Source organism: Rhincodon typus, chromosome 21, assembly GCF_021869965.1.
Source record: "Rhincodon typus isolate 14 chromosome 21, sRhiTyp1.1, whole genome shotgun sequence".
Classification (NCBI taxonomy): Eukaryota; Metazoa; Chordata; class Chondrichthyes; order Orectolobiformes; family Rhincodontidae; genus Rhincodon; species Rhincodon typus.
The window spans coordinates 16,125,921-16,140,724 of NC_063352.1; the positions used below are offsets into that span (position 1 = coordinate 16,125,921).

Sequence of the window (14,804 nt, forward strand, 5' to 3'; positions counted from 1 at the left end):
GATGCTGCTTGGCCTGCTGTGTTCATCCAGCCCTGCACCTTGTTGTCCTAGATTTATCAACACGTTTTGGTAACTGATCAAAGCTAGCTTGTCAAATACAATATCATGCAATCACCATAGAAACAAATTCTTGCAATATATGCAAAGTTAAGTTGGAAAGTAAATTGAACACCACATAACAGGCTTGTACGATCCAACCACTGATGCTGTATGTGCTCATAAAAATACCTTTTCTATAATATCCAAGAGATTATTAAATTGAGGGGTGTTGCAATCTTCTGCCAAGTCCACCAACAGCTGGGAAGCCAACCTTCGTACCATGTGATCTTTATCATCCGCAATATGCCCCAGTTGGGGGATCACTATAGCTTCAATCAGCTCCTCCTGTTTAAAAAAAAGACAGCATTTGCCTTGGAGTAACAAGCACCACCTCCAGAATCTTCTGTATTTGCAATAAGTTTTACCTGATACAAACATTCCTATGGAAAATATCCAAATTCAAACTCAATATATGACGCTTGTAATTCAAAGTTCCCTTTCGCAAATTTAAATACTTCAGCTGATTAAAGAAAAAGCAGACTTAATTTGAAAACTTATGAGGCGGGCACAGGGAAGGGGCTGCACCACTGCAAGGGGTAGAGATGCAGAGTTTTGATTGCTGTCATGCTCTCACCTAACTGCATGGAAGTACTTAGCTTCCACTTAGAATGCCCCAAACTATAAATACACCTAAACTAAGATTTTAAATGCAAAGTTCAGCAATACCGACCTGCAGCCTACCATGGCATACCATAGTGTGATCGTAACACACTGTTATACAAAATTCCTAGCCTACTTTAACATGCACTCTTCTACCTTTGCACTTACCTCGTACAGTTGCCGATTGATGCTCAAGACAAATGACAAAACATCGAGAGTTTTCTTGCGAATGGTGCTCCGATTCTCAGTCCTGAGGGATGATATTGGACCAAGAAAATGTTTAATCACTAAAATATTTCACACAAAAATAAACTGCAGTTATTTTTCTATATTGATAGAAGTGCATATCACCCAAAAGCTACATCAAAAGGAGTAAAACAAAACTCAAACAGAAGCTTATATATTACATCACAATATCACCATCTCATTCAACATGCTTTGCAGTGGTACAGAGTTGCATCCTAAGCATTAAGTGGTCTAGTTTGGATATCATCAATTTTCAACACCCTCCCACCCCATAGAATTTACCTAAAATAGTCTAACAGAAACTGTTACTAGGATAACTACTGGGCATGGCTAGTTGAGGTCATGAAGGTGGCTACTTACCTGAAGAATTTCTCCATTAGTTCCTGCAGATTTTGAATCCAGTAGTGTTTTGCAGGGTGAATAGACTGAGCCCGGTAGGACACAAGTGTTAAGACAGAGATCTCCTTAAGCCAGAAATATGCAGAATGTTAGTATGCACCAGTACTTACTCTTTGTCACAAGTAAAATAAGCATTTGATTCTAGTACGAAATAGGTTCAATCCCTGACCTTGCAAGATTGAATTAATTTAGAGCAAAATGTCATTGTCATTTATCAATAGGCAACTGAAGCTTAGGACCACGATGATGACTTGTCAGCTTGGTCTGATCTTCCACTTTAGATACATACGCAATGCATGTTTACTCCTACAATAACAGTGTCAGATAACCCCTAAACAGGCTGAGGCAGGAGAAATTAAAATGAAGAATAAGGAAATAATAGAGGCCTATAAACAAATATTTTGCAGCTGTCTTCACAGCAGAAGGCAAAAATATACTAAATATAATGGTTACCAAGAAACAAATGAGGACATTAAGTAATTGACATCAGTACGGACAAACTGCTGTGCATCAAATAGAACTCAGAGCTGACATTTCCTTGGATTTGATGGTTTACATTCTCGAGATGCATTAGTTGCAAAGACCAAGACTGACCATATTACTGAATAGGGGTACTGAGCTGACTCCAGCTTCTATACTTCGTTATGTGCACAGATTATACTTTGCAGCTGTTTGACATTTATCGGAATTTGTTAGCTTGAACATTTTCCACCTTGATGAACTGTAATTTCACCAAAGGTGATTGAAGTAATTTTCAAGTCTTACCGGTCTCTTATCAGAGCACTTCTCAATCAGTGTGAATAATCGCTCCTGCGGACCATGATAATCATTCTGCTCATACAACTCCTCTATAGTTGTTAGCAGTTCGTGTACAATAACCGACAGCTCATGGCTACCTAGTGTCTAAAATACAATGAAGACAAGAAAAAGGAGATTGGTACATTAATGAGATATCTAATCACAACATCAGGATGCAAGAGTCAAAGGCAAGTTATCTGAATTCATTCCAACGAGTGGTACTTATAACAAGACTTTCAATAGTTAGAAATATTTTTCACAAAAGGATTTGGATTCACCAAAGTGAAATTCTAATGTCAAATAAACACAGATAGGTTTTTTTTTTCTTTTAAATTCATAGTTACACAGGTGTGTATTAGTTGCCTGAAGATGAGCCGCCTTGCTGGGCTACCTCAGATGACCACTAAGAGTCAATCATGTTGAAACCATGCAAAGAGAGTTTCTTTATTGATTGGACATTAATGAGCCAATGGGTTTATTCCAATAAGCTAACATTTTCATGAACTTGATTTCAAGGTTTTTATTTTCATTTCTCTTACTCTGAATTTCAAATTCTCAAAACGCCATGGGTTTGAACTCACCTTCATTGACTAGGAGTCCAGTAACATAACCATTAAACTGTAGTATCTATGCTTAAAGAAGTTTAATGCATGGAAATTTGAGCTTTACAGCTTTGGCTATGGAAGCACAAATAACAAAAGGAATGACAATGGGAGAATTTTTTTTTAAAATGATCTCAGTCTAAAGTGATCCAGGCTGAAAGGGCAATAGAAACAGATTCAAAAGTAATTTTGTAAAGTAATTGGGTGTATGCTTCAAAAGGAAAAATTTGCAGGGCTACACAGAGAGACAGGAATAACCTCTTTCAAACTGTTGACACCAACATGATGAACAGATTATAGTCTCTTCCTATGCTGTGATATTTTAAATAAATTAATCACAACCTCATTGTAAAATAAGACCTCAAACCCAAAATGCCTGTTGACATCACAAATATGTTTGAAATTATTGACAGTTTAGGAACCGTTACAATGGGAATAAAATTGAACAGTGCACATCAGCTGACAGTCATTGACTGGCCACCAGTTGACACTGAAATCAACTTTACTGTAGAGTGAACTATTTTTCTTCTCTCCAAAGAATTTTATTTGCATCCAGTGCAATCAAGTGTATACCTTGGATAGACTGCAGGCAACTAGAAGCTCAGCTTCAAAGAAAATGTTAATATTCAAACACACCAAATTACAAACTCACCTGGACTTGTTGCAGTAATCTTTCAATAATATTTAAAAGTTGTTCCCAGGTAACCACCTGCAACTCTTTTCCATACTTTTTGATTAATCGAGTGATAGATAGGACAATTTCATAGGATACTACTGCATTGGCACTTGTCATAGCCTGAAAGAAAATCAACAGTTGCAGTTTTAATAGATTTATTTTTATATAAATTCCAATTTGAACAGATTGTCTAATAAATATCCAGTTACAGAGTTTAATAATGCTTGAAATACAGGTCATCTAATATAACCAAGTGCCCAATATTGACAAAGTTAGAAGATCTACAGTAGCTAATGTTAAGCAAAATCGGCAATAATTTTGAACGAGTTAGTGAATGATCAATATAGTCAGTATTAGTGTTTAGTATTAACTGAGTTACAAAGTGCCCAATACTGACTAGATTCGTTGGCAATATTAGCCTAGTTTTTAAATACTGAACGAATTAGGGAGTGAGTAAGTTACTGATTGTTCAATAAGGACCATAGCTAATCAGCTTGTATTAAATTGCAGATTTTGGTCATCAGTGGCAGTAGTTAATATTGATAGCAAGTCTGTACATTATGAATTTTAACCACATTTCTTGTCCAACATTTAATCAATGTTGAGCATAGACTGAGTTACTACATATGGTCATTTTGGATAAGTAAAAGAAAATCCTTTTTATTAAGCAACACTTGCACCTAGAGACAATGAGATGTACTTCAGAAGACAACAAAAACTGGCTATGTCAAAGAAATGGCAGACCAATATATACTTTAGTTCTGTCTTCACAAAAGAGGAGACAAATAAAGGGACCTAATGGGAAGGAGGAATTGAAAGAAATTAGTATTAGTAGGGAAGAGATGTTGAAGAAACTAACAGGATTAAAGGCAGATAAATCCCCAGGGTCTGAAAACCTTCATCCCAGAATACTCAATAGAAATAGCAGATGTGTTTTGCCATCTTCCAAAATTCTATAAAACTCTAGAACAGTTTCTACGATTTGGAGGGCAGCTAATGCAACCGCATTGTTTAAGTGGGGGAGCAGAGAGGAAAGAACGAATGACAGACTGGCTAGCTCAACACTTATAGTGGGGAAAATACTAGAATTCGTTATTTTAAAAAAAAAATTATAACAGAGAAGCTGGAACTTAGGACAGTCAACATAGATTTATGAAGGCCAAATCGCGTTCAACAAATCCAATGGACTCTTTTTGAGGATGTAACTAGTAGTATGGGTAAGGGCAACCAGTGGATGTGGTTTGCTTGGATTTTTAGAAGGCTTTCCATACGACTCCACATAAGAGATGTGAAAAATTAAAGCAAATGGGATTGGAGGTCATACACTGAAATGGATTAAGAACTGGTTGGCAGACAAGAAACAGTAGGAATATATGGGTCTCTTTTCCCCCAAGTGGCAGACAGTGATTAGTGGGGTACTGCAGGGATCAGCGTCCACAACACACATTAAATGATTTAAATAAGGAAACTATGTGTTATATCTCCAAGCTTCCAGATGACACACAGCTGGGTGAAGGGGGCAAGCTGTGAGGAGCATGCAGAGACGCTTTAGTGTGATTTAGACAAGTTATGTGGGTGGGAAAATACATGGCAGATGCAGTACAACGTGGACAAATATTCAGTTATCCACTTTGCTAGCAAAAAAAAAAAAATAGGAAGACAGATTATTATCTGAATGGCAATAGATTGAGAAAGGGGAGGTGCAATGAGCCCCCATATCCTCATGCACAGTCTCTGAAAATAAGCAGGCAGGTGCAGACGACAAACGGTATGCTGGCCTTCATAGCGACAGGATTTGAGTACAGCAGCAGGAATGCCTTGCTGCAGTTTTACAGTGCATTGGTAAGACCACACCAGGACCATTGTGTGTAGTTTTGGTCTGCTTATCTGAGGAAGCCTGTACTGGTTATGGAGGGAATGCAAAGAAAATTTAGCAGACAGACACCTGGAATGGTGAGACTGATGTATGGGGACAGACTGGATCAGTTAGGACTATGTGCACTTGAGTTTAGAACAATGAGGGGGTGTCTCATAGAAATCTATAAAATTCTAACAGGATTAGACAGGTTAGGCGCAGGAAAGATGTTCTCTATGTCTGTGAAATCCAAAGAAACCAGGGGTCAGTGTCTAAGGATAAGGCAGGGGGAAGGCCTTATACAACAGATCAGCAGAATTTTTTTTCACCCAGAGAGTGGTGAGCCCGTAGAATTCTCTGCCACAGAAAGCAGTCAAGGCCAAAACATAAAACTATATCTATCACCTTCCTAAAAACATTTGAAAGGCTAACGGGATCAAAAGGACATGGGAAGAAAGCAGGAATAGGGTACTGAGTTGGATGATCAGATTCAATGACTGAAAGCTTGAAGGGTCAATGACCTTCTCCTGCTCCTCCATTCTATCCTTTTATAACCAAGGTGGCAATTGAGTAAGACAAACATTTGACAATCATAAGCTTGTTTTTTCTGAGTCTTAGCAGTGTTTATTGCCTTACATTTGAAAGGCAAACTAAATATGGATCCCTAAATTAATCCCTAAATAAATCATGTCAATTATTGGAATGGCTATTGGAATGGCTTCTTAAGATCAAGGCATAAAGTCTGCAACATAAATAGCTTTTGTCAGAAGTTTGACTACAAAGTCCCGGTTTAGAACAATAAACTATCTTCTGGTTAAAAATACAACCCAGTTTTACCTTATAAAAAGAGGGTAAAACAGACGTTGGGGTGCTCTTCAGGGTAAAGAGACGATGTGCACCCCAGAGAGCCATTCCAACAAAGAATACTGCACCTCTTAATAAAGCCGCATCATCTGTGTGCACTCTAACACCAGGACAACAAAGTTAAAAACAAAATCATTTACAGGATATTTAAGAGGAACAAAAATTATATAAACATTTTACCACATATATATCAAACAACTTGAAAAAGTGACAAGTCACTTAAATACTTAAAGCACTTTTGATAAAAAGTATAGAATAAAAACATAACCATACTTATCCTCCATAATGCGACACATTGTATAAATTGCACTGTGGCCCAGATGTGTTCCCAAGACTTTGCGCATCAGCTGGAAAAGGAAAAACCTATTAAGCATTTACGTCAAGGTCTAATCCCTTGCAATGAGATTCATATTACACCGGTAACAGTGTGGAGCTGGAGGAACTCAGCAGGCTAGGCAGCATTGGAGGAGCAGGAAAGTTGACGTTTTGGGGCGGGACCCTTCTTCAGAAATGGGGGAGGGGGAAGGGAGGTCAGAAATAAACAGAGAGGAGGAGTGGGGCTGGGGAAGGTAGTTGGGATGGTGATAGGTGAGTGCAGGGGGGATTGGTTAGTGAGGTGGGAGGAGCGGATAGGTGAGAGAGATGATGGACAGGTGGTGTCAGGTCAAGGAGATGGGGATGAGAGGAAGGGTTGATCATGGGATGAGGCCAGGGTTGGGGAGATTTTGAAACTGGTAAAATCCACATTCAGGCCATTGGGCTGTAGGCTGCCAAGGCGGAATAGGAGGTCCTGCTCCTCCAGTTTGTGGGTGGTGTCATTGTGACACTGGAGAGGCCCAGGTTATACATGTCACACAAAGCTATTTGCAATTTCATACTAACTTCCAAGACGTTCATCAATAAAGAGTTTTGGGGAACTAACATGCCAATCTGATCAACAGATATGTGCGGATCTCTCAAGTCATCTGTTGTCTTAAACAAAAATGCATTGCCCAATTCTGGAGACAAGAAAACCTATTGCATACTCAGCAGAAATAACTACTGCACAGTTAACAAGTTAAACTCTTCTGTTTTAACAACAACCATAGATAATTCTGAACTAAATGGGGATAATTATTTTTAAATATTTTGTTCACTGTCTTACTCTAACTAGCTAAATAGTTCAAAACTTCAAACGTTTGCATTAAGTGCTAGCAGTACATTTACATATAAACCTTAAGGCTTGGTTACATCACTCATCAAATAATGGCAAAGTTGTTGGCAACACCTTTGCAAAAATGGTCTCTGGAAGAACTTCCGAGGGAAGGTGATCTAACTTTTAAAAAGTGATTTCCAATATTTACATTTGCACAGTTATACAAGTACAAAATCATACCTTCCAACAGGACTCACAGAATTCCTTGACATTAACTGTGCGGCAAAGCGTAATGATAAATCCCGGAAGAGACTCAGAAGGCAAAGAGTTATAGCAAACAATAGCATCAAGGACTTGCAAGGAAACCTGAAAGAAAAGATTTTTCTACATTAAAATTTGTTAAATATTTATGTGACAGTACAAATTATGCCGTGCTATATTTACATTTGGATGGATATATAAATAGACATAGACTCTCACAAAATGAGGTTAGAGAAAAGGAATGAAAGGGAAAGCAAGAAGAAAATTTGGGAACAGTTCTTGCACAGATAATAAGGTTGATAATCACTGCTTAGGCACAATTTATACTTTGCTATACTTTCAAACTTGCCAAAAACAATACAACCAAATTTTTAGAATATGAATCTTGAGGACAGACAAACTGAACACGTCTCTGATAATGTGCAAAAATCAGAAAATCTTGAAATTGCTTTTATTTATTTTCAGCCAAACATCATAGTCTCAACTGCGGAACATCATTTAGCCAATGAATTATCAAATGAATGGTGGGCTGGGCAAACATGATAGATACAAGTAATACTGCAAACCATTGTCCAAAATAAATACACACGTGGCACATGGAGATCACACCAGTGTGGCTCCTAGGATTCTACAAACATACATTAGGAGTGGACCAAATCAGCCTCTTGAGCTTGCTCCACCACTGATTAACCTCAAGATCATGGTTTATTTGATTGCAATCTCAAATACACATTCCCAGCCACCCTGATAACAAATGATTTTAACAGTGAAAAGTTTAGAGACCACACCACTTCGTTTGTTTGGACTACAATCTGAAAATAAGAAGGGACATTGCAAAGAGTTATTTGCAGCTTTGGAAAAAGTGAAGCTAACTGATGTTTATGCAACTATGTTACTTTTGAGAGGCAGTGCCCAGACAAAGCGAGACTAGCTACTTGATCAGGCCACATCTGCCCATAGATAGGGTTTTGATTTTCAAGTGGTACCGGTTGTTATGGGTTCAGGAGAGCTCAGCTCAACAAACCCCTGAACGGTCGAGCTGCAATTTAGCACAGATTCAGTGAGGAGGCTGAAATGGAGAGATGCAAGGAGACCTCCATAGCTAACTGCATCAATCTCATTTTCTCCCCTTACTCGGTAAAATTGCTTTCTCCAATTTTCTATCAAAACAGCAGGAAAGCAAATATCTAGAAATGCTGAAAGAAATACTTTTAAAACACAAAGACAACCAAAAAGACCCTGAGTCAAATCAAGCAACCAGTGAACTACAGACTGATCATCGCTGGGCCAAAAACTTCAAGGTGTCATTGAAGAAAGAAAAACGGCAATGGAACCAACCCATCTAGCTTTGTAATTTTGCACTGACAATACAGAACAGTGTTCCTCTCATTATTTGGTTCCTCCACTCATAACATTTGTGTTTGTCTTGCACGTGACTGTCTTGTGTGCAGAGTGTGCGTATGTGTGCATGTTAGTTAAGACAGGTAAAGTCTAAGAAACAAACTAGAAGTCACACCTTTTTAAACTGCTTTTTTTACATTTAAAAGAGTCTTACAACAGTATTTTTTATTGTTACTGAAGTAACTTGGCGCAGATAATATATTCTCATTAACGGCAAGTCAGAGGCAAAATGGGATATGGGGTAGTTTAATTAAATCCTAACATTTGTCATGATACTAGGAATAGTGGGGCTTGATTTCCAGTGCACTTCCCCAGTGGGTCATGACACACTCAAGGGCTTTACTTCCACCATCTTTTCAGAAAGAGCATTCCAAAGACTCTCAAACCTCAGAAAAAGTTTCGTCTCATCCGTTTTAAATTGGCAACCCCAAGTTTGAAAAAGTGACCGCAAGTTTGAGATGTTTTATTTGAAGCATCATCTGTTAATTCATGCTTAACTTGCATTGATTTTAATGCATGTTTAGTTAAACATCGTAACATCTTGACAAATTTTCATGTACTCAAGTCTGGCTTTTGTAAAAGAACAGCAGTTTTACTTGTAAGGGTTCTGAAAGCAGATGAACATCTTGGTTTGAGGGTGATACAAGATCTATTACACATTCTCACTCGGCAGCCTGTGCTTACATTTTCTACGAGTGTGACAGTCACATCTCCATCACACAAGCTAACTACTCTAAAAGTATCAATTTTCAGGAACGAATATCAAGTTCACATCAACTCATTAATTCACAATACCTATATGAAGAAATCACAAAAATGTAAGGGCTCGTCTAATTTAGGAGTCTGATTCAGTTGCCAACAAAAACACTTACAGGTACATTGTATTTACCCAAAAGGTTTTACATGAAAACAATACATAGCATACTACACAGATTTATGTTTGCAGCTATAGGCAACTTTCTAAATAATTTAAAACACTCTTGAAAACTGACAAGTACTGAAAATCTCCACAGTAACACAAGATTAAGTGTACATGCTGAATATCAGACACTAACCTCTATATCTGTTGGCACTGTGGTCAGGTTACAAAGTACACAGATTTTACTGTAAAAGAACAAAGCAGTATATTACTGTATCACCATAGACAGAAAAAACATTTGGAACTGGAAATAAGCAAATTAATTACACACAAACCTTACAATAAAATAGAAAAGTTCAAAATTACTCCCAGCTGTTTTGCTATTATTTTACAGCTATGATTTTGTATTTTAAAAAGGTTTTAGACAATTCTATACATAATTCTTTTATTTATCTGAAAAAAAGGCACCAAATGGATAATATCAGAATGAAGTGCAGAAGAAATGGTGCTACAGTATGCCTGCCAATACAGACATGCAGTGCATTAAATATTTTAATGGATTCAATCAAAAGTAACAGACAGTCTACCAAGTTCTTGTATAACAAACTGTTGCTGCATGTAAATCAAGCTACAGCCTAAACCAGTTACAATGGGTCACTTAGCTTGATCATAAGTATTGATTTTAGACAGTAGCAGCAAGCTATATGGAGTTCTTCAAAAAAGAAAAATTGGACCAGGGATGGAAGGTACAGGGAACATACAGGGAGAACTGAAGCCAAAATTTTACCTTCAGTTTATGACAATTGCCATTCATTAGGTCTACAAAAGTCAACTCAGGCCTTGTATATGACAATAAAAATTTATAAGCTCATTACATCAGGCCACCACAGGATTTAGCTTCACACGGTTCAGAGGATTTGTGTTGATAAACAGTTTAGACAATTCCGACCATCAACCATACTCTAACAGCAAATTTAATGAAACACCCATACATACTCACTGGACTATCTGAGCCACAATTAGATCCAGGTAGCAGCTGTTGAATTTGACGAGATTGACTAGCACCTCCAGAAACTCCGCAGTGAGACCAATATCCAACCACTTGAGGACAAAAGAGGCTTTAACACAAAAAAAGAAAAACACACAGACACACAGGCAAGATCATATATTGCCTACAATGCAACTGTCAACTGTCTCATTCTTAGATAGCATCAAAACAATTGCCAAATAATAAAATAAACCCAATCATTGGTATTCTAAGTCTTGAACAGCCAATAATTCACCACTCTCAAAATGCAGCACAGCATGTCAAGGACCTCAAAGTATCACAGTTGGGAGATGCAGGCTCGCATCCTACTCTCCTGCTAAGCAAATCTTATGAGCTTAACCTCGATTTGTGGATGTACTTAAAAAAGTGAGGGGGGCAGTCACTCTGCTTTACTCTTGATTGCTCTCCAAATAGTCAGTGTCAGGCCTTAAGAAAAAGGTCTGGCAAGTGGTCAAATACCTTACTGGCTGGAGGCTCCAGGATACAGAAATATCCAAAAAGGGGACAGATAGAAGGATGTCAGGGTATTCTCAAAAGAAAACAGCATATTGTGTGGGAAAAAAAGAGAATTCCCCATGTCTATGCACTCCATGGTACAAAGGGAATACTGACCCCACCATTTCTACCGTTGGGTTGGGATTGGTCTTGGGTCAGGGATACAGTAAACAATTTTACATCAGAGACTACTTAAAAAACCTCAGCAAACTACAGTAAACAGGACAACAGTAGTCTCCTGATAACACAGGATAATCTTTCCAGCAAAACGAAAATGAGTGGAGGATAGTTATATCTGGTAAATTATCTGCACAAAAAAAGTTTCAGTTGTTTTCAGCAGTGGTGTCTCCAATGTGATTATTAGGAAGAAATTAGCAAATTGTCACTCATTCTGACTGAGAATAATAGTGTCTAAAGAAAATTGCAATTACTTATTACTCTTATAATTATAAGAATTACAAATTCACCACTTAGCTATCTGCAAGATCACTTCTTGTCATTCATGTTAATGCAATATGTCAAATGGCACAGAGATGTTTGAAAAAAAATGTAAAATGTTCAAAATCTATTCCAAAGACATTTCTAAAGGATGGTTCACTTAAATGTGGCACAGGCAGGTGTCAATACAATGGTGCTGAATGTTGGAGGGAAGTGTGTGCATGCATCTCTATTCTTAATAATTTTAAATGCCATTACTGCAGTCAGCATAATTTGATTACTAGCACTATGATCTCAAAACCAGATCTACAAAAATTAAGTTTGAGTCTTAACAACAATTTCAACATCAACGTAGCCAAAGATCTTCCTAAATACATCACACACATACACAAGTCTTCCTCCAAATAGGTGATGTCTTTTCCATTTTCTGTTAGTGCTTTGAAGACCTCAAGTCTCTCGAGCAGGTCACCATTTACTGGGTAATCCTTGATGATGAGGAAGAAGTGTGCACGGATTGGCCCGAGCCTTTCACCCTAATTAAACAAGTGTACGGAGACAGTTTGTTAAATACACTGGAGAAGGGATTTCATAGTACAACAATGTGCCTTTACACAAATGCAACTAAAATAGTAAAATATCCAAACTTGCCTTAATCGTTCAAGGTTATTGGAATACTCAATCTTTTTGCCTTTCCAAGACATCACTGTGATAAAGAGAGCTTCATAACAATTTATAACTATATTTCGAACCAGTGACTTGCTCCTGCAAAAGGTTAGTCTCATTGAAGGAACAAACAGTATGGGGTAGTGCCATGGCAACAGATCAGAATCCCGAATTGGTACGGACATTTTTCAACTTTTAATCCAAAATCTATTTATAAAGAGGACTGCTACGGACAAAAAAAGGACTACAGATGTAAATTTTGGGCTGTCTGGCAAAGTCCTGCATGGGACACATGGAATATCACACCCGAAGACTATCAGGGAAACTCCAAACAGGGAGAGAGAGAGATATAACCAGCAAAGATAACGAAGGGGCTGAATATCTCTCCTCACAACCCCAGGTTTTCAGCAAAGAGCCACTTGTTTCAACCATTTTTTTCTGTTTTACTTTTCCAGGAATATATAAAAAGGGTAAAGACAGACTGCAACTCTGGTCCCTGTGTTTTAGTGGAAGGAGAGCTAGCAGAAGGAGATGCGCTTGTGAACACAAGTTTTCATGTGTACTAGTCTGGGTTCAGGTGCTGATGTGCTGTGAAGTTCACAGTCAAAGAACCACAAATAGTCACCCCTGGTTTTGTAGGTATAAGTACTCGTCTGAGTGCTGAACCATAACAATCCAGCAAGCCAGTCAGACAGGAACAGGTCAAGAAGAACTCTGAATGTTCCAGTCAACTACTGTTAGCAAACCTGCAGAATACAAACCCTAAATGAAGTGTTCAACTAGCAATGTTCCATTATTTCTCTTCATGAGCAACCCAAAGACCGATCTGCATATCTTTAAATTTTTATTTTGGACCCCTGTCTTATTCCTAATCTACGCATATTTGCATTGTGACGTTAATTATTTTTGCATTTGGGAGCAAATAAGTTCACATCTTTTTAAGTCAAGAAAACCTGGTTAAGTTGGCTCATTTTAAAACATAAATTCATTTAATCTGGGAGAAAGGTATCCACAAAGGAGGGAACACTTCTAAATTAATCTCATTGCAGCCAACCGTGGGGAGGGTGAATAAAGAAGGGGAACCAGCTCATCTGTCTTCATCAGGAGCTAAGAAATGTGGGGTGCCTGTTTGGAACCATAATAATTTGGGCTCATCTGGGGTCTAGTCATAACTGTAGGTAGACATACACAACTTAAGAATGGAGTTCAAGGCAATGGTGAAGAAATAGCAATAGATTTCCAAGTCAGGATGGTTTTTGGTTTGCAAGTTTACATTGAGAATTTGAGAGCTTTGTGCCCAGCCATATCTGAAGATATGACCAACTTTTAAATGTTTTATAAAATTCTATGATTTTGTGGGCGTTCATTCCTAAAGGTTACTTTATTACAACTTGCCAAAACAAAAAAAAAAGGATAGGGGAGACCACAGTGGGATTTAAAGAAAGAGACGAGAATTTTAAAATGGAGTCTTTGTTAGGCCAGGAACCAACGATGAATGGGACTAGGAGAAAATTAGGATACAGCCAGAGTTGCAATGACTCAAGTTGATGCAAGGTGGACAATAGGCAAGTCCGGAAAGCACTAGAATAATCAAATGTACAGGCTATAAAGGTATGGATGAGAATTTCAGCAGATGAGCTGAGAGGCCGATGTCAGGCAATGTTATCAAACAATTAATACTGCGGAATTAAATCAATAACACTTTTAAAGGGAATAAACTCAACTCAAGACTGATACTGCAATAACAGAAGAAATGAAAGGATCATAAGAAGTACAGTTGGAACTGGGATAAAACTAGTATTTTGCTCACCTGCCCCTGAATAATCGCCTTCATCAGTTGCAATACTGCATGCCTAGCCTCTGAGTGATCATCAGAAATCAAGTCATCCACAGCCTGCCACACAGCTTCCACCGCATGCTTTAATCACAAAAAGAGAAAATTTACATTAAACAGAATAGATATTCTCATTCCAATAATGAAATGAAATGAGTTGCAGAAATCTAAACTTAGAAAGCACTGAAGGAGCTTGATGTTGTAAATGTAGCGTCAGAGAAAGATATTTAGCCTGTTGCACCTATGCTGGCTCATTGAAAAAGTTATTCAGTCCACTTCCCTTGCTCTTTGTAACCCAGTATTTTTTTTCTTCTTTTTTAGGAATACATCAACTCCTCTGAGCATTACCATTGCATGTTTCCACCCCTTTTTAAGGCAGCACGTTCTGGATCACAATTCACTAGGTAAAAACAAAACATTTCATCTCATCTTTGACATTGGAAGGGACAAAATTACTTCAATAACAATTGATTGTCTAAGTTGCGCTGCCATTGTCTAAATTGTAAAAGTCATAATTACTACAACCAGAGG

General features: G+C 37.9%; 1 protein-coding gene across 1 annotated transcript in view; it reads right to left on the reverse strand.

The window, feature by feature from the left end:
- The window catches only part of tsc2 (TSC complex subunit 2), a 53,631-nt gene that overhangs the window by 33,422 nt on the left and 5,405 nt on the right, over positions 1-14,804 (reverse strand). The window contains exons 4-15 of the mRNA XM_048609691.1: positions 14,250-14,357; positions 12,165-12,309; positions 10,796-10,913; positions 9,992-10,040; positions 7,515-7,640; positions 6,413-6,486; positions 6,113-6,239; positions 3,397-3,540; positions 2,110-2,247; positions 1,306-1,409; positions 868-949; positions 229-384 (exon numbers count right to left, since the gene is read on the reverse strand). Of these exons, the coding sequence (XP_048465648.1) occupies positions 229-384; positions 868-949; positions 1,306-1,409; positions 2,110-2,247; positions 3,397-3,540; positions 6,113-6,239; positions 6,413-6,486; positions 7,515-7,640; positions 9,992-10,040; positions 10,796-10,913; positions 12,165-12,309; positions 14,250-14,357 (1,371 nt within the window). The remainder of the gene's footprint in view (positions 1-228; positions 385-867; positions 950-1,305; positions 1,410-2,109; positions 2,248-3,396; positions 3,541-6,112; positions 6,240-6,412; positions 6,487-7,514; positions 7,641-9,991; positions 10,041-10,795; positions 10,914-12,164; positions 12,310-14,249; positions 14,358-14,804) is intronic.